The sequence below is a fragment of the Panthera pardus genome, unplaced genomic scaffold, assembly GCF_024362965.1.
Source record: "Panthera pardus isolate Hobbes unplaced genomic scaffold, ASM2436296v1 HiC_scaffold_19, whole genome shotgun sequence".
NCBI classification, from domain to species: domain Eukaryota; kingdom Metazoa; phylum Chordata; class Mammalia; order Carnivora; family Felidae; genus Panthera; species Panthera pardus.
Window position 1 is genome coordinate 8,726,295 of NW_026526754.1, and position 27,913 is coordinate 8,754,207.

The 27,913-nt window shown below is 39.2% G+C and overlaps 1 protein-coding gene across 4 annotated transcripts in view; it reads left to right on the top strand.

Annotated features, from left to right (window-relative positions):
* The window catches only part of TANGO6 (transport and golgi organization 6 homolog), a 192,000-nt gene that overhangs the window by 121,568 nt on the left and 42,519 nt on the right, over positions 1 to 27,913 (top strand). For 3 of the 4 annotated variants that reach the window (XM_019455446.2, XM_019455444.2, XM_019455442.2), the window contains one exon: positions 22,002 to 22,153. The exons of the other annotated variant lie outside the window; for it this stretch is intronic. In XM_019455446.2, coding sequence (XP_019310991.2) covers positions 22,002 to 22,153 — 152 coding nt within the window. The remainder of the gene's footprint in view (positions 1 to 22,001; positions 22,154 to 27,913) is intronic. 4 annotated transcript variants of the gene reach the window in all.

Here is a 27,913-nt window from a genome sequence, read left to right on the forward strand (position 1 = left end):
TCTACAGGGACTAAAGCCTCAGGCCAACTGGGACACCAGACAGCAGTGGGTAGAATTTCAACTTTCTCAGGAAAATAGGAACTGAACCCAAACCAGGCTTCTAGCATAAAGCCAGGGACCAGTTTTGTACTACCCCCACTCACGCATAAGAACTAAAGCTACAGTTACCACTGGGAACAAGCTTCTCTCTTGGAAGGTCAACAAAGACACACCTACCCCCAGACCGTGCTCACTGGTGACTAGGGCTTATTTCTAGTAATTTCCCAAGGATGAAGGCCCCTGAAGTAAAACTGCTTCTGAATTGGGTCGTCTGCATCATCAGTTTCTTCTTTCTACTAAATTACTTCCATCTATATATAAACATTACTTAATAAATTTTTAAACAAATAAACAAAAGACTTCTCAGAAAACTATCTCCCCTTCTAGTTATTGCCCTATTTCTTTGGTCTCTTTCATAGTAAAACTCTTAGAAAAAGCTGTCTGGATTTGTTTGCTGTACTTTCTCCTTTATCATTTTTTTCCCAAGTCACTCCAGTGGTACTTTCATCCTCAACATTCCCGTATCCACCAAAATATTGAAAAAGCCATTGATTCCTTCTTCATCCTCACTTTACCTAATCATCCTGTAGCATTTGATGTGTTTGGCCACCACTTCCTTTTCGAAATACTTTCCTCTTCAGGCCTCCCAGACAGTAGAGTTGCCTGATTCTCCTCTTATCCCTCTATTCTTCCTTGGTCTTCCTTGCTGAGTCTTCCTCCACTACCAGATCTCCGAAGGTCAGAATCCTCGAGGGCAGTGTCCTTAGTCCTCTTCTCTTTTCATGCACACAGTGCTACTCATTACCTGGTCAGTCTAGCAGAGGTTTACCGAGTATATTGACATTATTTTTGCAAAGAACCAGCCTTTAATTAATTTTCTCTCTTAGTTATCTATTGCTATGAAACAAATTACCTCAAAACTTACCAGATGAAAACAACATTTATCTCAGTTTCTATAACTCAGGAATCTGAGCATGGCTTAAGTGGGTGTCTCAGCCTCAAAGACTCTCATAAAGCTGCAGTTAAGGTGTTGCCTGGGCTGCGGTCTCATCTGAAGAATAAACTGAGAACAGAGCCGTTTTCACACTCACTCACATGGTTGGTAGGATTCAGCTGTTTGTGAGCTGTTAGACTGAAGGTGTCGGTTCTTTGCTGATTGTTGACCTGCAGCCTCCCTCAGTTCTTTGCCATATGGGTTTCTCCATAGGCATGGCAGCTAGCTTTCACCAGATTGAGCAAGCAGGAGAGCAAGAGAGGGCAAGCAAGATGAAGTGGTAGTCATTTTGTAACCTAATCTCAGAATTGACATCCCATCACTTTTGTCACAGTCTGTTATAAGCGAGTCACTAGCTTTAGCCACAATTCAAGAGGAGGGAGTTACACAAGGCATGAATATTAGGAGATGGGAATCATAGGATGCCATTTCAGAGGTTGCCTACAACACTTCCTTCTATTAACTTTTGGTTTAGTTTTCTTACTTTTCTAGTTTCTTAAAGTGAAAGCTTAGATCACTGATTTTGGACCTTTCTTTTTTCCTAAAGTAAGCATTAAAACTACAAATTATCCCCTAAGAACGACCTTAGCTGCATTTCATAAATTTTGATGTGTTTTCATTTTTATTCATTTCAAAATATTTTCTAATCTTGCTTGTGATCTCTATTTCTACCACAGCTTACTTAAAAATGTGTTTGTTGTTTAACCTTCAAATATTTACTGATTTTCCAAGTAACTTTACATTATTGCTTCCTGAGTTCTTTGTGGGCAGAGAACATATTGTATATTATTTCAATTATTTTGAGTGTGTTGAGACTTGTTTTATGGCCCAGGATATGGTCTCTTTGGGTGAATGTTCCGTGTGCACTTGGAAGTGTGTTCTATATATAAATATCAATTATATCAAGTTAGTTGATAATTTGTGGACATCTTCGGTATCCTGACTGATTTCCTGTGTACTTATCCTATCAATTACTGAAAAAGGAGCTTGAAATCTCCAACTCTAATTGCAGATGTGTCTTATTTCTGCTCTGAATTCTGTCAATTTTTGCTTGACGCATTTTGAACGTCTGTTACTGTGTGTATGCACAGTTAGAATTGTTACATCTTCTTATTGAATTGATGCCTCTATCCTTGTTTCTTATTCCTTCTTCCAAATTCTACTTTTCGTGATGTTAATATGGTCTTTCCACTTTTTAAAATTAGTGTTTTTATGGTATAACTTCTTCTGTTCTTTATCTATTAATCTGTATTTGTCTTTGTATTTGAGACAGGTTTTTGTAGACAACATATTATTGGATTTTTTTTTTTTTACCCAGTTTGATAATCTCTTTTAATTTCAGTCTTTTAAATTGTTTAGGTTGTTCATATTTAAAATAGTTTTTGATATGTTTGAATTTATATCTACCATCCTACTCTTTGTGTCATCTATTCTTTGTTCCCTTTTCCCTGTTTTTCTTATTTCTTATGAATTGATCAAGTATATTTTATCACTCTTAATCTCCACTCTTGGCTTATTAGCTGTACTATCTCTTTGTTTAATATTTTAGTCCTCATTCTAGGATTCCAGTTATATATGTGCTAGAATTTTTTTGTTATTGTTCTTAGACTGTGCTCTTTCCACCACCCCACCTCCTGCCCAAACTTTTCTCTTTCCTTCAGATTGTACAGTTTCAATTGACCCATCTTCAGGTTCAGAAATTCTTTTCTTTGGCATCCTGTGAATTTAGCCCATCTAGTGAATTTTTTTAGGTAGTTTTCATTTCTAGAATTTCATATTTGGGTTCTTTTATTCCTCATTTGGTTATTTTTATATTTTTCTGCATCTCTATTAGATTTCCTATCTTTTCATTTATTAGAAGTGTATTTTCCTTTACTTCCTTGAACATAGTTATAGTAGCTGCTTTAAAATCCATTTTGGTAGGGGCACCTGGGTGGCTCAGTTGGTTAAGTGTCTGACTTCGGCTCAGGTCATGATCTCACGATTCGTGAGTTCAAGCTCCATGTTGGGCTGTGTGCTCACAGCTCAGAGCCTGGAGCCTGCTTCGGATTCTGTGTCTCCCTCTCTCTCTCTGCCCCTCCCCCACTCATGCTCTGTCTCACTCTGTCTCTCAAAAATAAGTAAATGTCAAAAAAATTAAAATCCATTTTGGTAGTTAAAATATCTTTATCATTTCAGTATTGGCTTCTGTTGATCATCTTTCTCCTGTAGAATTGGTCATATTTTTGTATAACAAGTAAGTTTGGATTATTCCCTGGACATTATGGGTATTATGTTGGGGAGACTGTGGATACTTTTGTAGTCCACCAAACACTGTTAAATTTTGTTTTAACAGGCAATTAACTTAGACTCAAACTGCAGACTTTGTCATGCCTGTGATGTGCAGCAGTTGAAATCTCAGTTCAGTACTTTTAGCCTTAGCTGCAAGCTGCTTTGAGTCTGATCTGTACATTTCAGCACATTTCCCTGAGATTGAAGAGAGGCAGTGGGAAACTGTATTCACACACCTGAATCCTTACCTAACTCATATATCTTTGTCCTGCATGTTTGCTGCTTTAGGAGTAAATAAAACTAAAAGAGAAGAAATCAGGGGTACTTGGCTGGCTCAGTTCGTAGAGCATATGACTCTTGATCTTGGGGCTGTAAGTTTCAACTCCATGTTGAGCATATAGTTTACTTAAAACATTTTTAATTAAATAAAAAAGGGAAGAAATCATGATTCTCATTCATCTTCAAACTCAGACCAGATTCCATGGCCTGGCCTAGTTCAAGAAGCCAAGATCATAAACAACCACATGTGCTTTGTTACGGGATTTGGACTTCTGTTGACCCCTTAAATGGAGGCCACTGAAAGGTTTTAAGAAGGGAAGAATTGGTCATAATTACAGTTTAGCAAAATCACTTTGGATGCTTATGAAGGATGAGAGTGGGATAAGACCAGAAGCAAGGAGACCTGCTTTGAATGTTGTTTGGGCAATTTGGGCAAGAGATGATGGTGGATACCCAACCAGGGTATGTGAGAAAGAAGGAGAAAAGATGTCCCCAGATAGGAAAGAAAGCATGAGAACAGAACAAAAGTGGAAGGGACGTGGTAGGAATTGAGAAATGTCTTCCTACAGCAAGTTGTGTTAAGTGCCTTGTGGAAGTAAGTCTAGATGGAGAGGATGGGGCAGAGCCCTGAAGGCTGGACAGGGGAGCTTGGATTCGATATGATGGGCATTTGGGAATCATGATAAATTCTTAACAAAGGAAGCAACATGAGAGGCGTGTAGGTGTGGTTGGCAGGGGCATGGAAAATGGATGAAGAAAGGAGGGCCTAGAGCCAGAGAGATCTCTGGGAGGCCTGATGTGGTATTCCTTGGCACAAAGAGATGAGCAGTTTGATTAGAGGGATGTCTGTGTGAATGGTGAGAAAAAGTAGAATAGGCAATTCAGAGCAAGAAATGAGAGACTCATCCTTTAGTAGAGATGCATTTAGTAGAGATGCAGTTATAATCCATCCAGCAATTGTTATTCTCATAGAAATGTTGAAAGACTCAAATGGAATAATATATGTGGTATCGTTTACAAATATTTGAGTGTCAAATCCAGCTGGTTGCCTACTTTTGCACAGCCTATAAGCAAGAATGGTTTTCACATTTTTATTTTTTTTCTTTATTTTAATTTTTTTAATGTTTTATTTATTTTTGATAGGGAGGGAGGGGGAGAGAGAGAGAGAGAGAGAGAGAGAGAGAGTCAGAGGGGGAGGGTTCAAGAGAGAGGGAGACCAGAATCCAAAGCAGGATCCAGGGTCTGAGCTGTCAGCACAGACCCCGATGCGGGGCCTGAACTCATGAACTGCGAGATCATGACCTGAGCTGAAGTTGGACACTTAACCAACTGAGCCACCCGGGCGCCCCTGGTTTTCACATTTTTAAATGGTTGAGAGGCACCTGGCTGGCTCAGTCAGTAGAGTATGCAACACTTGATCTTGGAGTTGTAAGTTTGAGCCCCACGTTGAATGTAGAGATTATTTTAAAAAATAATAATGAAGCCTAAATACTTGAGGAGGGGAGCAAAAAAATAATAATCTTTTGTGAGATGGTAAGAATATGAAATGTAAATTTCATGTCCTTAAATAAGGTTTTATTGAAGTAGTCAAGCTTATTTGCTTATGTATTGTCCGTGGCTACTTTTGCACTACAATGGCAAAGTTGAGTAGTTACACAGAAATTGTATGGCCCTCAGAGCCAAAAGTATTTACTCTTTGACTCTTTACAGAAAGTCTCCTGACCTCTATTCTAAGGTAACCATTATCCCAGTACATAAATCTGTTTGTTTGACAGCCCTTCACTGTGTGCTTTTCAATGGAACCTCTTTGGAAGTGACTCATCTTTCCAAATCATTCTTTTTTCTTTTTTTGAGAGAGAGACAGAGCATGCAAGCTGGGGAGTGGGGCAGAGAGAGAGAGAGAAAGAACAAGAGAGAGAGAGCATCTTAAGCAGGCTCCACGCTCAGCACAGAGCCCGCACACAGGGCTTGATCTCACGACCCTGGGATCAGGACCTAAGCCAAAATCCAGAGTCAGACACTCAACTGACTGAACCACCGAGGCACCCCTCCAAATCATTCTTAAGTCCTTTTCCTCCCCCAAACCAAGCTTTGTATTCTAAACAGCAGAAACCTTACCTTTTATAATTAGTTTTCTTTAATTAGATTTGAGTAGATAATGCATTTCTTTCCTGTAAGTCACCAACTGCAAGAATCATTAACTCAGGATACATATAGGATGCCATCGGCAAGGGCCCTTTCTTAAAAGATAATAATATAATTATACTTGAATGCTTCAGTGTTTTCTTTTGCTATTTTTATTTTCAGTGTCTTCATACTTTTGTCTTCTCATCTCATTCCCCTATTCCAATTTAGAGCAAATCAAAGCATTAATTTGGATCCTTCCTTGCGTATGTGAAAGGATACAGTACAGTGGAGCACCTGATTCTGTCTTTGCAAGTCTTGAAATAGATTCTTTCATTCGCTTTGACTTATGGACTTACAAGAGAGTACACCAACAATCTAATTAAAATACAATATTCCCTTCAGAAAGAAATTGTAACTTAATTTTCCTCTTTTTTGACCTGATATAGTCGAGATTGATTCTGTAACACTTGAGGAATGTTCTGTTAATAATTCAAACATGAAGTTTTCTTCATGGCACAGGCTTCCTGATTTGTGTTTGTCAATATTATGAGGCTAACTAACACTTGGGCATGCTTTAACGAGTTAGAACATTTATGCAACAAATTAAATTAATTAAGTCAGTGGCATGGTTTTAATACTTTAATCATTACAGAATTGTAAAGAGCATCTCCTTCATTTAAAATATCTAGTTTTTTTTTCGCCTTTCATCTTTTAAAATAACTTGCCATAAACCTGGAACTTTCCCTTCCTTGTGATCACATTTCTGGGCTTTAGTTTGTTACTTCCGTCCTTCAAGAAAAGTCCAGAAGTACCTGGGTGGCTCAGTCTGTTAAGAGTCTGACTCTTGGTCTCAGGTCAGGTCTTAACCTTAGAGTCATGAGTTTGAGCCCCACATTGGGCTCTGTGCTAGGCCTGAGGTCTACTTAAAAAAAAAAAAAAAAAAAGTGAAAAAAGGAAAAAAGAAAATTCCACCCTGTTTCTGAAATCTGTTACCGTCTCAAGCACATTTTCCAGAACTACTCTATTTTTCTTGTCAGTAACACATAAGGGTGGAGTCAATTATTGCAGATTTTCCTTGTAGGGTGACTTTGTGTAAACTGATAGTTTATACACTGATTAAACCAATCTTGAAGTTCAATGAGCTGATGAAATGGAATGAGTAACCTAGTTAATACATAACTATAGAAGTCTTGGCATCCCCTGTTTGAACCTTTCTTTGTTTCTGTGTTACTTTAGTTCATTGAGTTGCCAAAAGTCCATTGGTACAAAGCATTTCCTGTACATTGTCTTACTTTGTCCAAAAGATATTTATCTGTGGTTCTTATTTGCACATCACTCTGTCATTTGAAGACAAGGAAAGAAAACATCCTTGTGCATGTTGAAGTGTTAGGTCGGGTCTCTACTTCTCCCATTACCTTCACTTAACTCTTTTTTTCCCCTCTCCTCTCCCATTTAAAACTTCTCTCTATAGGTACCTACACAGGCTTGACCATCACTAAAAGTAATCAAATTTCAGAAATTATCTCACCATTAAATCTTTCTTGTTCCTTCCCAGCTTGTAAAAAGGAGGTAGCAGGTATATTAATATTTACTAAGGGGCGGATGGCAGCTTCCCATTGTGCTGCCCTTCTTGGGATGATTTTGCATTTTAAGTAATGAGGCTATGTAGCCCAAAGAAATAAATTTGTAATCATTAAATAGATTCCAAGGCAGTATAATCTGCTAAGAAAAGAACTATTAGGAGACAAGAAGGTCTCTCTGTCTCTTTAAAACATACCTGGGAGGTCACTTGCACCCATAATAGCCCCACTAACAGGTTTGTTTTTATTTAATAACTTGTCCCACAGGGGTCTTCCTCTGGTTACATCTAAGCCTATCAAAGTCTGTCTACATACAATTTGCATGTAAACCATCCCTGTGCCCCTCTCTGTGATGAGGTACAGTGAAACTAGGCCCATGAAAGGGAGGGTAAGAACCCCGGAAATCTTTGCTAACCTACTCATAGCTCAGGGTCATGTCTTGGTTACATTACCTTAAAAAGGATAACAGTATGAATGAAAAACCAAAAGCAGCAGATCAACAATTAGCCTTAGGGAGAAATGTGGGTCCTAACATGTAGACACCAGTAGGGGGAAGTCGATCCAGGGACTACCCAGCATTCTTGCCTAGTGACTACTGTGACGTGCCTCCCTTGCAAGTCCTATCAAGATTACACGGTGGCTTTGGCTCTAGCACTCTGCAGTGCCCTAATATGTGCATCAGGTTTAGGGGTTCAGCCACTTTTACAAAGCCACTTGTCAGTCACCTCCTACTGCTAGGAAATCTGAAGTATTCAGTTCTTTTCCACTTTGAAAATGGTAAAGAAGAGGGGAATTTTTTTTTTGTTCTTCTCTTCAGGCTAGAATTAATAGGATTCCAGCCTCTACACAAGACAATTAAGTGACAGTTCTGGTGTTTGCCCATGGACCAGAGGAACTTATTCCCATTATGCCCTATTGCTTATACACTGTTTTAAGAACTAAGTCCCTGGCTTCTCTTTTGCCTTTTCTTTATGAGGTTAAACAAAGAAAGGTGAAAATTGCAAGGACTGAAATGTCAGAGATGTGGTGGGAGAATCAGCTGGCCACATTAATATCCTTTGTTTCAGAACGGAAGTTCCTGCTGATCTTAACAGAGAGCCAAGTAAATGTCCTGATGGCAGTAGAAAACACCTTTTGCCTGGAGACAAGAGCCTGATCTTGAAAACTTGTCTGTCCTTCAGTAGCTGTGTGACCTTGGATCAGCCTGTTTTAAACTTTTCTTTCCTTGTTTGTAATACAGGGTTAATAGTATTTTTTTTCCACCTACCTCAGATTCTTGTGAGGTTCAAACAAGATAATAGGCACACAGGGCTTTGTAGATAAAGAGGCTTACAAATGCACACAATACTGTGCACAGCATTTTATTCCACAGCATTTTATATCTGTAGCTGCATAATTTATCTTAACTAAAATCTCTCTCCTGATCATAAAGGGCTATGTGGGGAAGGGAAACAGAAATCAGAAAAGAGATGATTTCCCCAGAGCTGCAGGGGAAATTCAAGGCTAAAAAGTAATTGTTGTTAATAGATCAAAATTTACCTCTGAATTTTTTAATGATGAATTTCATCAAAAATTAATTGCATTTAAATTATTTAATTCTCTAAATGGCTTTTGGAGAGGAAATCCTGCCTGTCAGACTCTGCCTTGTCAATCAAATCTCCTTCTGACCTTGACAGAAATTATAATCTCTGTTGACTCTGGTCCACACATGGCAATAACTTGTATTCATGAGGTGTTACAAGAAACCAGTAATTCTTATGTAGCGATCTAGGCCCTGAAATATAAGAAAAATGAATAGATGTTAAGGAGGACATAATAGGGTACATGGAGAGAATTAGATTTATATTTTGTCTTCTGTTTCCTTATTGATTGGGCAGCAGTATTTCTGTGAGGGCATGTGGCTGTCCATGATGTTACCCCTAAAGATCTGTTCATTTTCATTCTAGAATAACTGGGAATTCAAGATGAGAGGAAAAGTAGTTCCTCTGGACTCTTTTTTGGTAACTGATTTAGTGAAACTAAGTGTGTATTGTATCATTTAACTGTCTTGCACCTTTACTTTTTTTCCTCCCGAAAATATCTAATACAAAAACCTAAAGTACAGAGAGTACCATCTTGGAAAGAGGAAGAGCAGACTTGAACTGGTCAGATTACCGAGGGGCATTTAAAGACTGAGATCTGGGAGCCCGCAAAGATAAGATTAAAATTCAAAGATATGCAGAGAAAGACCAATTCCCTATCTCTACTTGAGTCTGGTCCATATAGGGAAAGGAAATAAAGAGCAGAAGAGATTTGGTTTGGACAAAATAAAAAGCCTAGAGCACAAAGGTTTTTAAATATTTGCAGGAGGTCTTAACTATCTCTGGGTTAATGTTTGTCAAATGCGGTTTGGCACAGCCATACCTCAAGATAGGATATTGGACCAAATGGCTAACTACATATAAGGACCTCTAGGTTTAAATCTTCAATATTTTTCTTTCCTCTTTTAAGAGACTTTTGAATTACACTAATATTAAAAAAAAAAAAAAAACTGATGCAGTGAAAGTTAATTTAGAAGGTTTTTAAAAATGTCACCCATTAAACTGCCAGCTCTGAAGTTAGTAAAGACTGAAATTGTATTGGCACCATCGTTTACTGACAAATAAGGAAGCAAAGAGCTGGCAGAAGCAATGCCATTCATAGAGCAGTGGGAAAGCTCTGGGTTTTGCCTGACTGGTGGTCAAGGGCAGGATCTGTTTCCTGTAGTGGGCATCTCATCAAAGCATCTCCTGCCTCATGTTTGAAGGGAACAGCCATTGTGATTTGTCTGTAGAATTCGCCCCAAGCCTTTGGTCTCTGAGCTTTTAGAAGGCAGAAGTGTGTTTCACATCAGATTCTGCTTATATATATATATACCTCTTCTCTTCTAGTATGTGAAGATTTTTATAGAAGTTATTTATTTTTTTCCAGCTTTATTGTAAAATAGATTCTCTAATTCTCCTACCCCTCCTACTTTCAAAACTTGCTTTTTTAAAAAAGCAGCTTTGAGATGTAATTCATTTACCATACAATTCATCCATTTGCAATGTACAATTTTAAATTATTTTGTGTGTTCACAAGGTTGTGCAACCATTGCCACAATAAATTTTCGGAATGTTATTATTCCAAAAGAAACCATTCACATACCATTACCAGTCAGGCAATCGCAAATGTACTGTCTCTAAGGATTTACTTATTGCTGACATTTCCTATAAATTAAATCATACACGTGTGTTTTTTGTGTGTGATGTCTTCTTTCACTTAACATGATGGTTTCAAAGTTCATTTATGGTGCGGGATGTGTCAGTATTTCATTTCTTTTTATTGGCAAGTAATATTCCTCTGAATCAATATACCATATTTTTAATCAGCTATACCAGGGGACTATAACAAAGGGCATGCAGCAAGATGAATATGACCAAGAATAGGCAGAGTCACATCATAGAGGGCATGAAGTTAGGACTTGAACAATGGGGAAGGAATAATGTAAAATGCTTTGGCCACTTTGAAAGCCAGTTTGGTGGCTTCATATAAAACTAAACATAGTTTTACCATATAATCCGGCAGTCATGCTCCTTAGTATTTACCCAAATGAGTTGAAAACTTACATCTGCACAAAAACCTGCATATATATATTTCTTTTATTTAAAATTTTTTTTTATTTTTTTAAAGAATTTTAAGTTTACTTATTTTGAGAGAGAGAAAAAGAGAGAGTGGGGGAGGGGCAGAGAGAGAGAGGGAGAGAGAGAGAATCCCAAGAAGGCTCCACACTGTCAGTGTGGAGTCCAATGTGGGGCTCAAACTCACAAACCGTGAGATCATGACCTGAGTGGAAATCAAGAGTCAGATGCCAGACTGTGCCACTGAGGCTCCCTTGCACATGTATGTTTATAGCAGCTTAATTCATAATTGCCAAAACTTGGAAGCAACCAAGATGTCCTTCAGTAGGTGAATGGATAAATAGATTGTGGTATAGAGAGTGGAAATTTTTTCAGCACATAAAAGAAATGAACTATCAAGCCATGAAAAGACATGGAGAAACATTAGAAGCCTATTTCTAAGGGGTGTCTGGGTGGCTCAGTTGGTTAAGCGCCCAACTTCAGCTCAGGTCTTAATCTCATGGTTAGTGGGTTCGAGCCCCGCACTGGGCTCTGCCCTGGTGGCGTGGAGCCTGCTCGGGATTCTCTCTCTGCCCCTCCCCCACTTGTCCTTTCTCAAAATAAATACATAGTTGTTTTTTTTTTTAAAGCCGATTACTAAGTGAAAGAAGCCAATCTGAAAAGCTTACATACCATATGATATTTTTGGAACAGTATGACATTCAGGAAAACTGTGGAGACAGTAAGTTCAGTAGGTACCAGGGGTTAGCCCAAAGGGAGAGATGAGTAGGCAGAGCATAGGATTGTTAGGTCACTGAAGCTGTTCTGTATGATACTATAATGCTGGATACATGCCCTTATACATTTGTCAACCCATGCAATGTACAACACAAGAGTGACCCTTAATGTAAACTTTGGGCTTTGGCTGATAATGATCTGTTGATATAAGTTCATCAGTTGAAACAAACATATGGCCCCGGTGCAGGATGTTGTTAGCGGGGGAGTCAGGGAAAGAGAGGGGAAGGAGGTATATGGGAGCTCTGTACTTTCTGCCTAATTTTGCTGTGAACCTAAAACTGCTCTCAAAAATAAAATCTATTAAAAAGAAGAAAGCATTATCAGTTTTCCATTGTTCACTACCTTACCTTCATGCCTCTGTGGTTTGATATTGGGTATTTCTGATCATATTCACCTTTTAGTGCACCCTTTGTTACAGTCACCTAGTATAGCTGCTTTTTATGAATATGCCATCCATTTTATTTGCTCTCCCCCCACCACCCCCTTGCCTCCATGGCTACAGACATAGTTCCATCTACCTGCTTTTCCTATTGTATCTATGAAATCCTCACCATCTTTCAAGATTCGATTTAGACGCCACCTCCTCTATGAAGTCTTCCCTGAAGAGACTAAATCTCACCCACCCTGTTGCTTTTGTGCCACTTGGTAACTGTAGTTTCCTAGAAATAAGAACAGAATCTCTTTCATTTCTCAGTCTCTAGTGCCCCATGGAGTCCCTAGCACATAGCAGTACCTATTAAATGTTTTCATTAAATTGGCCTGTTGGAAGAACATTTTTCAAACTGAAGTCTGGAGATTAAATTCTGATGTATTTCAGGGGTCTGTGAATTCTCTAAAAGATTTAAAAAAAAATTTTTTTAATATTTACTTATTTTTGAGAGGGAGAGAGAGAGAGAGAGAAACAGAGCGTGAGCAGGGGAGGGGCAGAGAGAGAGGCAGACACAGAATCTGAAGCAGGCTCCAGGCGCTGAGCTGCCAGCACAGAGCCCTACACGGGGCTCGAACTCATGGACTGCAAGATCATGACCTGAGCCGAAGTCCGACACTTAACCGACTGAGCCACACAGGTACCCCATCTAAAAGATGTTTTTTAATGTTGCATTTTCATTTTAATGATAATTCTGAATCACCTGGATCTGCATTATAATCAAGTCGCACTGCACAATTTCAGTGCCCATGTTTGTGTTTGGGAAACATTGGACTGAAGCATTCGTCAGAATGTATATAAACTTCTGATGACAGAGGAGTGCTGGCTGTAAGTGTTCATTCAATCTTTGAAAAATATAACTGGTTTTACTCAGCAGTACCTTAGCCAGCAGGCTAGGATATTTCTTACTTACTTCTTGTTGGTAAATTGAATAGAGTACTTAGGAGTGGTTTTATCTGTCTTCATTTCTGTGTCTTCAAAAAAAATTTTTTTTAATTAAAAGAAAAGGAGGGAAGGGAGAGAAGAAAAAGAATAAAGGAGTCACCAGACATAAAAAATGGAGTTTTGATAGGATGGCATAAGGATTTGGCCAAGGGTGGCATTTCCTTTTCTCACTCTCACTTTTAGGACCTGTTTCAGTTAACTAGGGGAATGGTTGAGCCCTTGAAATCAGCAGGTCCCCTGGCTCCAAAAGTGATTGTGTGAATTCGGATGTGATAGCACCTTTCCACCATATAAGAGTCTCTTGCTGCAGTCATCTCGGCTTCTGCATGAAAGGAGATGGGATCTGATCAATGAATCTATCAGTCTAGACTTAAAGTACCATTGAAAAGCCTGATAAAACAATAGCCAAATTATGGGAAGAGCTTAAAGGTCCATCAACTGATGACTGGATAAAGAAGATGTGGTTTATATATACACTGGAATACTACTTGGCAATGAGAAGGAATGAAATCATGCCATTTGCAGCAACATGGATGGAATTGGAAGGTATTATGCTGAGTGAGATAAGTCAGTCAGAGAAGGACAGATATCATGTTTTCACTCATATGTGGATCTTGAGAAACTTAACAGAAGATCATGGGGGAAGGGAAGGGAAAAAAATAGTTAAAAACAGAGAGGAGGGGAGGCAAACCATAAGAGACTCTTAAATACAGAGAACAAACTGAGGGTGGATGGGGGGGGTGGGGGAGAGGGGAAAATGGGTGATGGGCATGGAGGAGGGCACTTGTTGGGATGAGCACTGGGTGTTGTATGTAAGCCAATTTGACAGTAAATTATATTCAAAAAAAGAAAAGAAGGAAAAACTTGATAAAAATCTAGCAAATCCTGGGTGGCTCAGTTGGTTAAGTGTCTGGCTCTTGACTTCGGCTCAGCTCATGATCTCACAGTTCATGGGTTCAAGCCCCAGGTCAGGCCCTGCACTGACAAGAGGAGCCTGCTTGGGATTCTCTCTCTCTCTCTCTCTCTCTCTCTCTCTCTCTCTGCCCCTCCCCCATCTCTCAAAATAAATAAACTTAAAATTTTTGAAAAAAAATCTTCCAAATCCTAATTTTTTAAGAGTCTTTTCACATAGATGATAATTGGTACGAGTAAGTCATAGGCAGTTTAAAAAGGTTTTCAGCTCTTTTCACTATGCATTTGATTTTTCACCTTCCAAAGCAACTCACTTTCATTAAGTTTGTTCAAACAAATCTAGATCCTTCTCTGGTTTCCTTGAACACACAGCTGTGTGCATCTCAGTAAGATTGATTATTGCTGACTTCCTGAAAAGAACATGGAGATGCAAATAGCCAAGTGTTGTCATCATCATTGCACAAAGTAGAAGTCATCAGAGCTGAACTAAGATATACCTCTCTGACTAGCATCTACTTGAGTAAGTTTGTAAAAGTGAGCTTGGATTTACCGTGTTCATTTGCCTGAGGCTGTTCAGAAATGCCCAAGGAAAAGATTATGGTCTCTCTAACTTCAGTTCTCGTGGGTATCTCTTAGTCTAAATATTGTAGTCCGTGGTAAGTATTTTCTGAATATGGGTGGGGAGGTGGGAAATTCAGAAATCAGTACCTTTTTTTTTTTTTTTTATAAAAGCCATATAATACATCGGTTTTTAAGGAAACAACAGGATGGTAATGAATGTTTGGTCTTGTCAGGGGTCGAGTATGTACTATCTTAAAGACAAAAGGTGCATTAGGATTTTGGAATTTTGTGGTTCAAATAAATTTCAACTGAAGTAATAAGCACATCTCATCTGAATAAAGAAAAATACAAAAAAAACAAAAACAAAAGCAAAAAAACTCACCCTAAATTTAACCCCTCCCGTATGGGATAATTCAGGTTTTGTTGCTTAATCAGAAACCAAGGAATAGTAGCAGGTATCCCAGAGCCTAGGGTTTTAGTTTATAATGGAGTGAGTTAGCGGTTGGGAAATATACTCAGTATTTAAGCCTTTCACATGAACTACTACTTTAAATAGTTACTCACCTGTTTTGTTTTTTTTTTAATAGGTTGGCTTATGTATAAAGATGACTTAGCTCTTTGGGAAAGTCATATATATATGCTAATATCGTAAGAGTCATGCTGTGTACTAGGCTTTTGTCCCAATTAAAATTGCAGTTAGAAGAAAGAAAATTATTGGGTTTGATTTTTTTCTTTTGTTATAAAATGATTTTGAACTCTTTAAAAAACATATGCTGTGTTAAGTTCCTTTGTTTTGGCAAATCTGACTTTCCTGACTTTATATTGATAGACATCAAACTGACCTAGAATTGCTCTACAATTTTATTTATTTTTTATGTTTTGTTTTTAAAGGTTTTTTGTTTGTTTGTTTGTTTGTTTTTAAGTAGTCTCTGCATGCAACACGGGGCTTGAACTCACGACCCCAATATCACAAGTTGCATGCTCTTCCAACTGAGCAAGCCAGGCACCCCAAAGTGCTCTATAGTTTTAAAGAACATTCCATTTTTCATATTATATGTTAGAATGCTTTTGGCTGCAGGTGACAGACATTCCCAACTCAACTGGCTTAAACAGTAAGGAATGAATCGCTTGCACATAACAAAAAGTCCAGGAGTGGTTGATTTTTTGGCTTCGTGATATCCTTCAAGACCCAGATTCTTTTCATCTTTCTGCTCTGCCAACTTCAGCTTTTGGCTGCGTCCTCTAGTCCCTCATGGTTTCAAGTTGGCTACGGTAACTCTAAGGTGTCATATCGTTATCATAGCCAGAGGCAAAATGTCTTCCAGCAGATTTTCCTTTACACCTCATTGTCCAGACTAGGTCACATGCCCATATGTAAACCAATTAATGCACAGGGATGTGTCCACCATGATTCATTTAGACCAATGAAGACCTTAGTCTGAATCAAATGGGTGATGGTTGGGACAGGGCGGGGGAAGGTGGGTACTTGAACAAAATTAGAATGCTATTTGCAAGGAAGAATGGGAGAATGCCAATGCGATGTGCATAACAAATGTGGCTTTTGGGATCCCTAAAGCTCAAATTAAGTACCTTTTATGTAGGATCTTGAAACTGTCTGCCCATGTCAAAATGTAGCCTTGGGAGCTATATTCTCTGACTACATGCATTCATTTTTTGTTCTGCACAGAAACCTGGTCAGGACTGACCCCCAGCCTAGGTACTAGGATCCGGTACAGTCTTGAGAAACTAGCCACATGGCATGGTAGGCACTAAGAGAAGGGAAGATTAGTCAGAGGCAAGCAGTAGCTTCCCAGGAAATGGGAGCAGAGATGTAAATCCACAAAGAACACCAGGATTGATCAAGGATGTGACAAATCTAGGCTGTGTGTGTGAGTTCAGGTTGCAGAGAACATGACGGCAGGGCACTTTGAGAACTGCAGGGTGAATACAGTGTTCCAGCTCTTCTAGCCTCAACTGTGGAAAAAGAAAGTAGCATGTGGGCCCAGGGCCTGCTGACTGGTACAACGCAGGGCTCTTGAGATGCTAACCTTCCTATTGGCTCCTCTTGGTTCTTAGGTGCGCTTGGGGATGGAACTGGTAGAGCATGCAGTTAAATGGATGCTCATTCTGAAAGTAGTAATGAAACTCAAGCAGGGCCAGAATTTACATAAATGCAACGTTAAATTGTGGTTTTGTTAATGTAGTGGTATGGCCGCGACTTTTATGGTGGGTCAGGATAAGAAACAGCTGTATGGTATCTACATTGAGTATCAAACTTCTGTTGCCCATTTGCTCTTCACTTTCCCCCCAGAGTCTTCACAACTTTTTCCTTCAGACCTTCTCCTCTGAGAGCTTCTCCTCTGAGCCCTCACCCCTGGCTCTCAGCGTCCTCCACACACATACACACCTTCCTTAGTTTGTCCTCACAGCCGTTACTGCTGCAGGAAGATGTGTTTACTGTTTATTGTCTTGCTCCCTCACTAGAAGTAGGATTCATGAAGATGGGACCTTTACTTTTTTTTTTTCATGTTTTGTCACCTCCAGACTGAGAATGTTCTTGGAGTATTGTAGGTACTCATTTAAGATTTGTTGGATGAGGGGCGCCTGGCTGCCTCAGTTGGTAGAACATGTGACTCTTGATGTTGGGGCTGTGAGTTTAAGCCCCACGCCGGGAATAGCATTACTAAAATTTTTTTTTAAAACTAAAAGATTGGCTGGATGAATGAATAAGGTACCTCTTGATGTTCTTCCTAAAATTTTTCTCTGTTACCAAATTGATGTTCCTTTTTTTATTGGATAATAAGAACTATGTTTTTTCTGTTTCCTTTTATGTCTTAGCCACCAGGAATTGATAAGCTAAGTTCTGGGATCCTTAGCTTGGGATATCTGCACTCCCTCACTTACTGTAGAGCTTTTAAAAGTACTTATTTCAGTGATACATAATTTCAATATTATTTATTACAAGTTTCTTCAAATTCTATATGGAAATAAACAAATGTTGGATAATAATAAATGCACAGACTGAATGAAAGGTAAAAGAAAGAAGTCAAAAAGAACATCAGGATTTTGAGTCTGGATGAATAAGAATACTGGAGCTGTTATTAATAGAAATAGGAACCTGATCAAAACATTACTCATAAAAGTATCTTTTCTGTCACCATGTTGGGCACATCTCACTCCATTGTTGCTTGGTCGTTTTTTTCCCTCTTCCCCATTTAGGCTTTGAATGCCATGAGGGAAAGGACTGTGTCTTTCTTGTTTATGATTGGATCCCCAGGCCTAGTATAGTGCCTAGCACAGTGCCTAGCACATATTACCTTTTCTTTACCATGCATTTTTCACTTTAAATCTCTACATTAGTAACCATTCACTTGTTTGTCATCTGCTCTTACCTTTTCAGCCTGTAATTTCCCCTCCTTCTCTCATTTTCCTGTGCCTTCCTTCCCAACAAAGAAACTTCATTCCTTTAACAGCAACAGCCTCCCTCTAGGGATGGTGAATGTATGCTTCTTCCTTTTCCAGTCTCCTGAACCTCATTCCCCTGATGACTAAACCAGAGGTGACTCATCAACTCATAGATTCGTACAACTGGAAAGGACCTGAGAGACGTCTTGTCTAATTGACTTGTCTCTAGTTGGTACAGAGAGGTGAAGCAAATTGCCCAAAGTCAAAATGCAAGTTGGTAGCAGGGCCAAAACTAGAACACACATCTCTTAACTCTGGATCTATATCTCACACTACAGAATGAGCAAGTTCCTTCCTAAGACCAGAAAGGAAAAGTACTACAGTAAAAGTAGAAATATATGTTTTCCTCTTAGTTGGAAATTTTAAATACAATCAGTATGTTATAGGAGTTAAGTATCAAACTACGTAACTTTGATCTTGGGCGTATTTGCTTTACGGACAAGTTATTTAAATCTTCTCTTTTAGTATATCCTTTCTATCATTTTTCTATACATTTGTATATTTCATATACATATTTAAATCTGTAAGTTTGGTTTGTTAATAGTGAGAGAAGTTGCATCTGTGCATTTTTACATACACAAATGGAATGATACTGGTTCTATTACTTCCTTTTGCTTTAACAGTGTCTTCAGGGACCTTTCTATATTAGTGCATATAATTCTGTCATTTTCTTTTTAACGACTGCATTGTACTCCATAATATATATGTTTATTTAACCACTTCCATATTAATTAATATTTAATTCTCATTTTTCACTGTTACAATTCTGTAGTTAAGTCTTTATGCAGATATCCTTGTGCATATATGTGACTCTCTCTTCAGGATTGATATTCAGAAATGCAAATACTGGGTCTCAGAGTAGGCACAAAGTCCCCTCTATTCTGAAAACAAGCTATGGCTGAATTACTGCTAACTCAATTTCTGCAATTCATAGTCATGTTAACTGGGCAGGGGATGAGACTTTTGACTGTCTGTAGTATATTAGGAACTGGGAGCCTTTTAGAGAAATTTCTCCCTCATCTTTATCCCATACTGTGTGGAAAATACATTGTGTTTTGAGGGAAAACGAAATCAAAACAGTCTCCTCCTCCCCCTTCCAAGTGTTTGAAATTAGTGAGATTAGGGTCTCCAAGCAACCTCTGCTTGGCTCTATGATGGCAGTTACCACAGTACTGTAATTGTTGGTACTTATCTGTTTGTACCCACCTCCTAAACTTTGGGCTTTCTAAAGGGTAAAGATTATGTTTATGTTTTTTTATCCCTAGAACATTATCATGATACCTAGCACATAATTTTGTTTTGTTGAACAAATTAATGAACTCAGTTCAACATTAGCATTTGTTGAGTACTTCATACATACAAAGATTACTGAGAACTGATGGAAACGAAGTTCTACCTTCAAGGAATTTAGACTCATGGGAGAGATAGATGCTGAAAACCTCTAGGAATCAAGGCATTAGTGACACAGGTGATTTAAGTTCAAAGAACTGTGGAACTTCCCTGGAGGACTAATTAAGGCTGACTGAAGAAGTTTTCACAAAGGAAATAGCATTTGAGGTGAGCCTGATAGGACAAGTTGGTGATTTTTTTTATGATTTATCATTTATGTGATTAAGAATGGGTGGCTTTAAGCAATGCTTTGGAAACCATTTTGTCACCTCATAGATAGATGTCATGTAGCCTTAGTACTACAAAAAGGCTAAAGGTAGAGTGTTATACTTGGGTTCTAGAACTAGAGCCTCAGAACCTAGATCAAGCCAAAAAAGCTTTAGCTCTTGGTATGCCTGTGGAGGAAGAAGTTGTTTCCATATATAAAATGTCAATTCTGATGTCTTAGCATGCTATTTCTCTTCTTTTCAAATAAAACAACTTCTCTTGACATACTTCCCTACCTTGACCAGCAGCCACCCCATTTCCTTGATCTGCTTTGCTGAAAAACTTCTTAAGTGATCTTTCTGTCTCCACTTCTCCCATACTGTCTTAAACCCACTTCTAGGAACAGCATACAGAACTCAGAAATGGACCCACAAATATTTGGCCAACATATATCTTCAACAAAGCAGGCAAGAATATCTGATGGAAAAAAAGTCTCTTCAGTAAATGGTCCTGGGAGAACTGGATAGCAACTTGCAGAAGAATGAAATTGGGCCACTTTCTTACACCATACACAAAAATAAATTCAAAATGGATGAAAGACCTAAAATATGAGACAGGAAACCATCAAAATCCTACAGAAGAAAACAGGCAGCAACCTCTTTGACCTCAGCCATAGCAACTTCTTGCTAGATATGTCTCCAGAGGCAAGGGAAATAAAAGCAAAAATGAACTATTGGGACCTCATCAAGATAAAAAGCTTCTGCACAGGGGTGCCTGGGTAGCCCAGTTGATTAAGTATCTGGCTCTTGGTTTTGGCTCAGGTCATGATCTCATGGTTTGTGAATTTGAGCCCCGCATCAGGCTTGCGTTGACAGTGCGAAGCCTGCTTGGATTCTCTCTCTCCCAATCTCTCTGCCCATCTCTCTCTCTCTCTCTCTCTGTCTCTCTCAAAATAGATAAATAAACTTAAAAACAAAAAAACTTCTGTACAGCAAAGGAAATAATCAACAAAACTAAAAGGCAACTGACAGAATGGGAGAAGATATTTGCAAATGACGTATCAGATAAAGAACTTCTCAGACTCAACACCCAAAAAACAAATAATCCGGTGTAGAAATGGGCAGAAGACATGAATAGACACTTTTCCAAAGAAGGCATCCAGATGGCTAACAGACACATGAAAATATGTTCAACATCACTCATCATCAGAGAAATACAAATCAAAACCATGATGAGGTACCACCTCACACCTGCCAGAATGGCTAACATTAACAACTCAGGAAACAACAGATGTTGGCGAGGATGCAGAGAAAGGGGAATGCTGTTTGCCCTGTTGGTGGGAATGCAAACTGGTGTAGCCACTCTGGAAAACAGTAGGAGGTTCCTCAAAAAATTAAAAATAGAATTACCCTATGAGCCAGCAATTGTCCTATAGGTATTTATTCAAAGGATACAAAAATGCTGATTTGAAGGGGCACATGCTCCCCAGTGTTTACAACAGTGCTATAAATAATAGCCACATTATGGCCATATGTCCATCGACTGATGAATGGGTAAAGAAGTGGTACAATGGAATATTACTTGGCAGTCAAAAGAATGAAATCTTGGGGCTCCTGGGTGGCTTGTTTGGTTGAGCATCTTTCTCTGCCCCTCCTCTGCTCATAGTATCTCTCTCAAAAGTGAATAAATGGTTTTAAAAAAGAATGAAATCTTGCCATTTGCAATAACGTGGATAGAAGTAGAGTGTATTATGCTAAGTGATGTGAATCAGAGAAAGACAAATACATGATTTCACTCATATGTGGAATTTAACAAACAACAGTTGAACATAAGGGAAGGGAAGGAAAAATAAGATAAAAACAGAGAAGGAGACAAATCATAAGAGACTCTTAAATAAAGAGAACAAAATACGGGTTGCTGGAGGGAATATGGGTGGGGGGATGGGCTAAATGGGTGATGGGCATTAAGGAAAGCATTTTGTGGGATGAGCACTGGGTGTTGTATGTAAGTGATGAATTGCTGGCTTCTTCTCCTGAAACCAATACTACACTGTATGTTAACTGACTTTGAATTTAAATAAATTAACTGAAAAAACAACAACAACACTTCTGTCATGCTCTTACCCCTACCAGTCCATCAAAACTGTTCTCGTCAGAGTCAACAGTGTCCTCATTGTTACTCAATCTGATGATCAGTTATTAGTTTTCTTCCAACGTGACATTAAATATGCTCCCAGTGCATAATTTCTAATGGTTGGTTATGCAAGTACTTTGAAAAGTATAAAACACCATACAATATACTATGATAGTATCATTATTCCTTCTTTAAGAACCTGAAAATTTGTTTTTAAAGATTTTGATTTCTTTTTTTTTTTTTCTTTTTTCCTATAGGGGACATGGTCTCAAAGTACAGAGAACCTTTGATCCACACATTCCTGAGGGGAGCAAGAGATCCAGATAGTGCTCACAGGGCCAGCAGCTTATCTAACCTTGGAGAACTGTGCCAGAGGATGGACTTTCTGCTGGGCTCTGTGGTTCATGAGGTACTGCATGTTGATTGTTTTTCTAATGCTTGTTTTTACTTGGGCCTGTGATATAGCTTGGGGTTGAGAGTCAGATCTCTGGGTTTTTTTCCAGATCAGGTAAATCATTGAACCTACCTCAGCCTCACTGGTCTTATATGTATATTGGAAGTTAGATTCATAAGAATTTTTTATGGCAAGTGACAACAAGTCACCTTAACTTGCCTTATGTATTAAAAGAGGATTGAGGGGTGCCTGGGTGGGTCAGTCAGTTAAGCATCTGACTCTTGGTCTCTGCTCAGGTCATGATCTCATGGTTTGTGGATTCGGACCCCACATCGGGCTCCTCACTAACTGCTTGGGATTCTCTCTCTCTCTCTCTCTCTCTCTCTCTCTCTCTCTCTCTCTCTTTTCCTCTCTCTCTGCCCCTCTCACATACACGCTTTCTCTCTCTCTCTTAAAATAAATAAACTTAAAAATAAAAGAAGTAAATGTTATTTAAAAAAAGAAAAAAGGCGTCTGGGTGGCTCAGTTGGTTAAGTGTCCAACTTCAGTTCAGGTCATGGTCTCATGGCTTGTGGGTTCAATCTGGCACAGGTTCTGTGCTGTCAGCTCAGAGCCTGGATGGAGCCTGCTTCGGATTCTGTGTCTTCTTCTCTCTCTGCCCCTCCCCCACTAACACTCTGTCTCTCTCTCTCAAAAATAAACATCTCTACCCTAGGTCTCTGGGCCATCTGTGAGCTCATCTCTGTTCACAGAAAATTCCCAGGCATAGATTCTAATTGGTCCTCTTTGGTCAGAGGTGCCCTGTATTCAGGGGGACGAGGTTATTTACCAGAAAGACTAATTAAGTTCCATGTTTTGTTTACCATGTTACACCTAGTACCTGGTACATAGTAGGTCGAGGATGACTGGGCAGCCATATAGGATGTTGGCACTGCACGCTCTTCCTGGTTTCAGAGTTGCTGAGTTAATGAAATGTGCGTCCTGTTGTTGTCCTCTACGAACATCTTCCTCTAGCCCCTTACGTTTTATCTTTGCCCTCATGTTTATTTAGTCATCGGTATATTAATATATATCTTGACTTCCTGCTGTGTGCTAGGCACTCTGCTATTAAAGATGATGCTGGATGGAAAAAGATTAGTTAATAAGTAGCCAGGAGTTGTTTTATTACCAATGCGCTTGACTATCTTAAATCTTTATTTGGAAGAAAATGACATGTAAATTATAAATATATAAATTTTTAAAAGTTTATATTACCTTTTTATTTATGAGAGACCATATCTCTCACATAGAGCATATAACTTCACTAGACCAAAAACTTACAAAACTGTAATACTGGCTTCTTTATTCAGACCATGTTGAACAACAAATCTTAAGAAGTTCCTAGGGAGAAGGAATTTTCTTTGATGTCGTGATTGTGTCTTATCGCTAAGCAGAAAAATACACTCATGGATGTACGCATACCCTTGAATTTATGGCATTTCCTGATTCCTGAGCTTTATAGGCTTTGTTTTATTGATAGTAAAGGCTACTCATGCCCTTAAATTCCAATTTAGGATTTTTTTTCCAACTTAGGGTTTTTAAGAAAGTTATGCGTCAGTCACTTCCTCTCCTTTAAATCTTCCATGAGGGACACACCTCTCTGCCCATCTTTTTATATATTTTTTTCTTTTTTAAAAAAGTTTTTATTTGAATTCCAGTTAGTTAATATATAGTGTAATATTTGTTTCAGGTGTAGAATTTAGCAATTCAACACTTACGTACAACACCCGATGCTCATCACAAGTGCCCTCCTTAATAGTCCCCACTACCCATTTATGTGTCTTTTTTTAAAAACTTAGAAATAATGCTTCTTACCAACTTAACACCTTAGAGTGCTCTACCATATGTGAACCGTTAGATATCTGATCTTTGGTTGTTTTGGATGTCACTCATCCAAGGAGTGAATCTCTTGTCCTTTAGTATATGAACTTGTAACACAATAGAAGGCATTTGCGGGTCTATTTAATTATATTGTCTAAAGATTTCAGCCTTTTATAACTTCTCTGGGTCAAATATGGAAGCAGTTCCCACATTTTTTTCCTGTTTATTTGGTACCTTCATATGACTCAACCCAAACCAAGCCATAAGCTGTGATATGAACCAAACCCAAACATTATTATTTTTAATAACAGCTTTATTGAGATGGAAGTCACATACCATATAAATCACCCATTTAAAGGGTACAATTCAACTGCTTCTAATATATTTGCAGAATTGTGTAAGCATCACAAAATTTTTTAAAACATAGCTGTGAATGGAATGAAAACTTACCCTGGATCTCCAAGTGGATCAGCTTAGGTTTGACAGGATCCCATATACTTTCTGAAACCATTGACCCCAAACAATACCTGAACATCATGGTCTTCTCTGAACCAAAAAACTGAGACCATGTTTCTTCTTGAGTCCCTAGACTCTTCTTCCCATTTTCTCTCTTAAGGAAACTGTAGCATGCTGGCGGCATATGATTTCCCATCAGAGTGTTAGAGAAATTTCTTGGTTTGGTTGATTAGAAAAATTGAGCTCAAGCAGGTTTTTATAACATTCAAGAAGTATCATCTCTCTGGAGACCCACCTGACCTGTTGATAGAGAATGAAATTTCCAAGTGCACTTGGGGATGGGAATTAGTGAGGGCCTACCTCCTCCACCTACTTACCTGCGTTCATTCGAGCACACATGACTTAGACTCTGAACTCAGTGTCTGACTTAGAAAATGGGATCAAAGGGGCGTCTGGCTGGCTCAGTCAGTCGAGCATGCAACTCTTGATCTCGGGGTCGTGAGTTCAAGCCCCACGATGGGGATGGAGATTACTAAAAAAAGGGGGCGGGATTAAAATGCCTGCAGTGAAGGATTGTTACAAGGATCTAGAGATAATGTATATCTGGAAAATAAGAAAAAGCAGAGGATCTGGGTGGCCAGAGTGTTGGGTGGAGGGGAGGTTGCAATGTTAAATAGGGTATTCAAGGTGAAGCTCATTGAGAAGGTGACATTTGAGTAACGATTTGGTTTTTTGTTTTGTTTTGTTTTTGTGCTGAGATTTTTCTTTAAGGAGGATTTTGGTGATTTGAAGGAGGCCGATGATGACAGTGATCATCATGGCAGCAAGGAAATGAGAAGAACAGGGGTAACTAGCCTCCTTCAGATGTTACCGCTCGTACATTTACCAAACACCTGCAGTGTGCCAGGCCCTTTGTCAGGGGCCAAGGTTACAAAACCCTACAAGATACCAACCTTGCCTTCTAGGCATGGGTAACCTAGTAGAAGACACAAACATCAATGGCCACAGTTGTAGTCCTTCGTGATAAGTGCTGGAGGAGCATATTTTAGGAGCCCCTCAGTCAGGTTTGAGTGTTGACAAAGAGGTGCTAGAGGAAGAGATGTTTGGACCTGAATCTTTAGAACAAGTAGAAATTGGGTAGCCCAAGAAGGCACTTCGGCAGAAAGAATAGCTGTGCAAAGGCAGTGTTGTGTGGGACAGCCTGGCAATATTTGGAAAACTGTAGGAAGATCCTAAAGGCTGGAGTGAAGGAGTGGGGGTGGGAGGTTAGTTGGTGGCAGAACCGAGGCAAGAGAGGCAGGCAGGGTCTACATCATAAGGGGTCTTTTAGCTTTACAATTTCCTGGCTCACAGCAAGAATCTCGGATTGCTTATTAAACCTTCAGAAATGAAGTGTAAATAGGTAGCAGGCTGTTCACTTACCGTGAGTGCTAACACAAAAGACAGCTTTTAAATTCCATATGAGGAGCTGCTGCTGTGGGGGTACCTGCCTGGCCAGCCCCTTGTCCAGTGACACCCTGCCCTACTTCTTGAGATCTGGACTTCCTGAAACATCAATCCCAGGTGTGTTTATGATCACTAACAAATTGTGAGCGTGCCAAGGGCAGAGCCCATCTTTATTTACCTTTGCATACCCCCTAGCACCCATCACAATGCTTGACATGCAGTGTTTCTTGATAAATATTGAATGAAGAAGAAGGTAAGGCTTATTTGGGAAGATTGGTTCCTACATGCTTTAAGAATAGTAATAATTTTCTCTCTCTTTCTTTCTCTTGAAATAAAGAATTGTTTTTGTTTGTTTTTTAATCTTAAAAAAAAAAAAGAGGTTGCCTAGGTGGCTCAGTCAGTTAAGCATCCGACTTGGTTTCGGCTCAGGTCATGATCTCATGGCTCATGGGATCTGAACCGCATTGGGCTCTGCACTGATGGCTTGGAGCCTACTTGGGACTCTCTCTCTCCCCTTCTCTCTCCTTCTCTCTCAAAGTAAATAAAATTTTTTAATGTTTATTTATTTATTTTGAGAGAGGGAGAAAGAGCATGAGAGTGGGGGAGGGACAGAGAGAAACTGAGAGGGAGAATCCCAAGCAGGCTCTGCGCTGTCAGCACAAAGCCTGATGCAGGGCCCGATCCCACAAACCGTGAGTATCATGATCTGAGCCAAAATCAAGAGTTGGACACTCAACTGACTGAGCCACCCAGGTACCCCAAAATAAATAATTTTTTTTAAATCTTAAAAATAGTAATAATAGCAAGCACTTAGTACTTTTCTGAGTACCTTACATGTACCAACTGATCCAGTACTCACAAAGGAAACTGAGGCACAGAGAAATAAGTTGCCAAGGCCATGCAGATAGGAAGCACAGGGCTGGGAATTGAATGTAGGCGGGCAATTCCAGAATCCATGTTCTTAACCAAACTGTATGTTGTCTCCCAATAAATGTTTTCAGTTCACTTATAAGATTTCTTTTCTGCCAAAAAAAAAAAAAAAAAAGATTGCATTTGTGCTTAAAAAGGAAGAGAATTGCCATACAAGTAGAGCTACTGACAGGAAGGGTCATGTAGCTCCATCTTAATAGCCCTTGCTTTTGGCAATGAAACTTCAGAAGGCAATATATTCCCTCTGATTTGAAAAACCAGGTGTTTCCATCCCACATAATTTGTCTCTTCTTTTTAGATGATCCTTCTCATGTAGCATCCCACGCTTGCCATGTCATCAGTGCCAAACCAGCTGCCTTGGGTGGACTACAAGTTTGAACATGATTGGACACCTGACAGCCCTAGTGTTTTGGCCATTGAGCCCTCCTATAGTTAGACCGCTCTTGTCCATTCTCATGGAAAAAGTGGGATAGTGGACATGGGTCTGAAGTAGTTCTTCATTTATTTGTTGATACCTTCCACAGATGTTCATTGAGCACTTACTCTGTGCCATTTATAGGAATTGCAACCAAGCTGTGTGCTAGATGGTGGGGATTCAGCTGTGAACACAACAAAGTTCCTTTCCTCATGTGGCTGATGTTCTAGAAAGGAGGGGTGGGTAATGAATAAGTAAGGAAGTAAACAAATATATACTGTGTCCGATGGAGTAAGTGCTAAGGAAATGAATCTAGTAAGGGAAGGGGCACAAAGGGAACTTGTTGTTGTATGTGAACTTGGATGAACAGGAAAAGATTCACTGATGAGTAACATTTGAGATAAGACCTGAAGGAAGCAAGGGGCTGATCCAGACAGATACCTGGGGAGAAAGCATTCTAGGTGCAGGGAGCAGCAAGTACAAAGGCCCTGAGGCAGGTGCATGCTTGACATGCTACTGAACAGCAAGGCCAGTGCGTCAGAGAGGTGATGGCAGTCTTGATGGGGCCTCATAAGGAGTTTGGCTTTTACTTTGAGTGAGTTGGGAAACCAAAGCAGAAGAATGAAATGATCTTTTTTTTTTTTTAATTTTTTTTTTAATGTTTATTT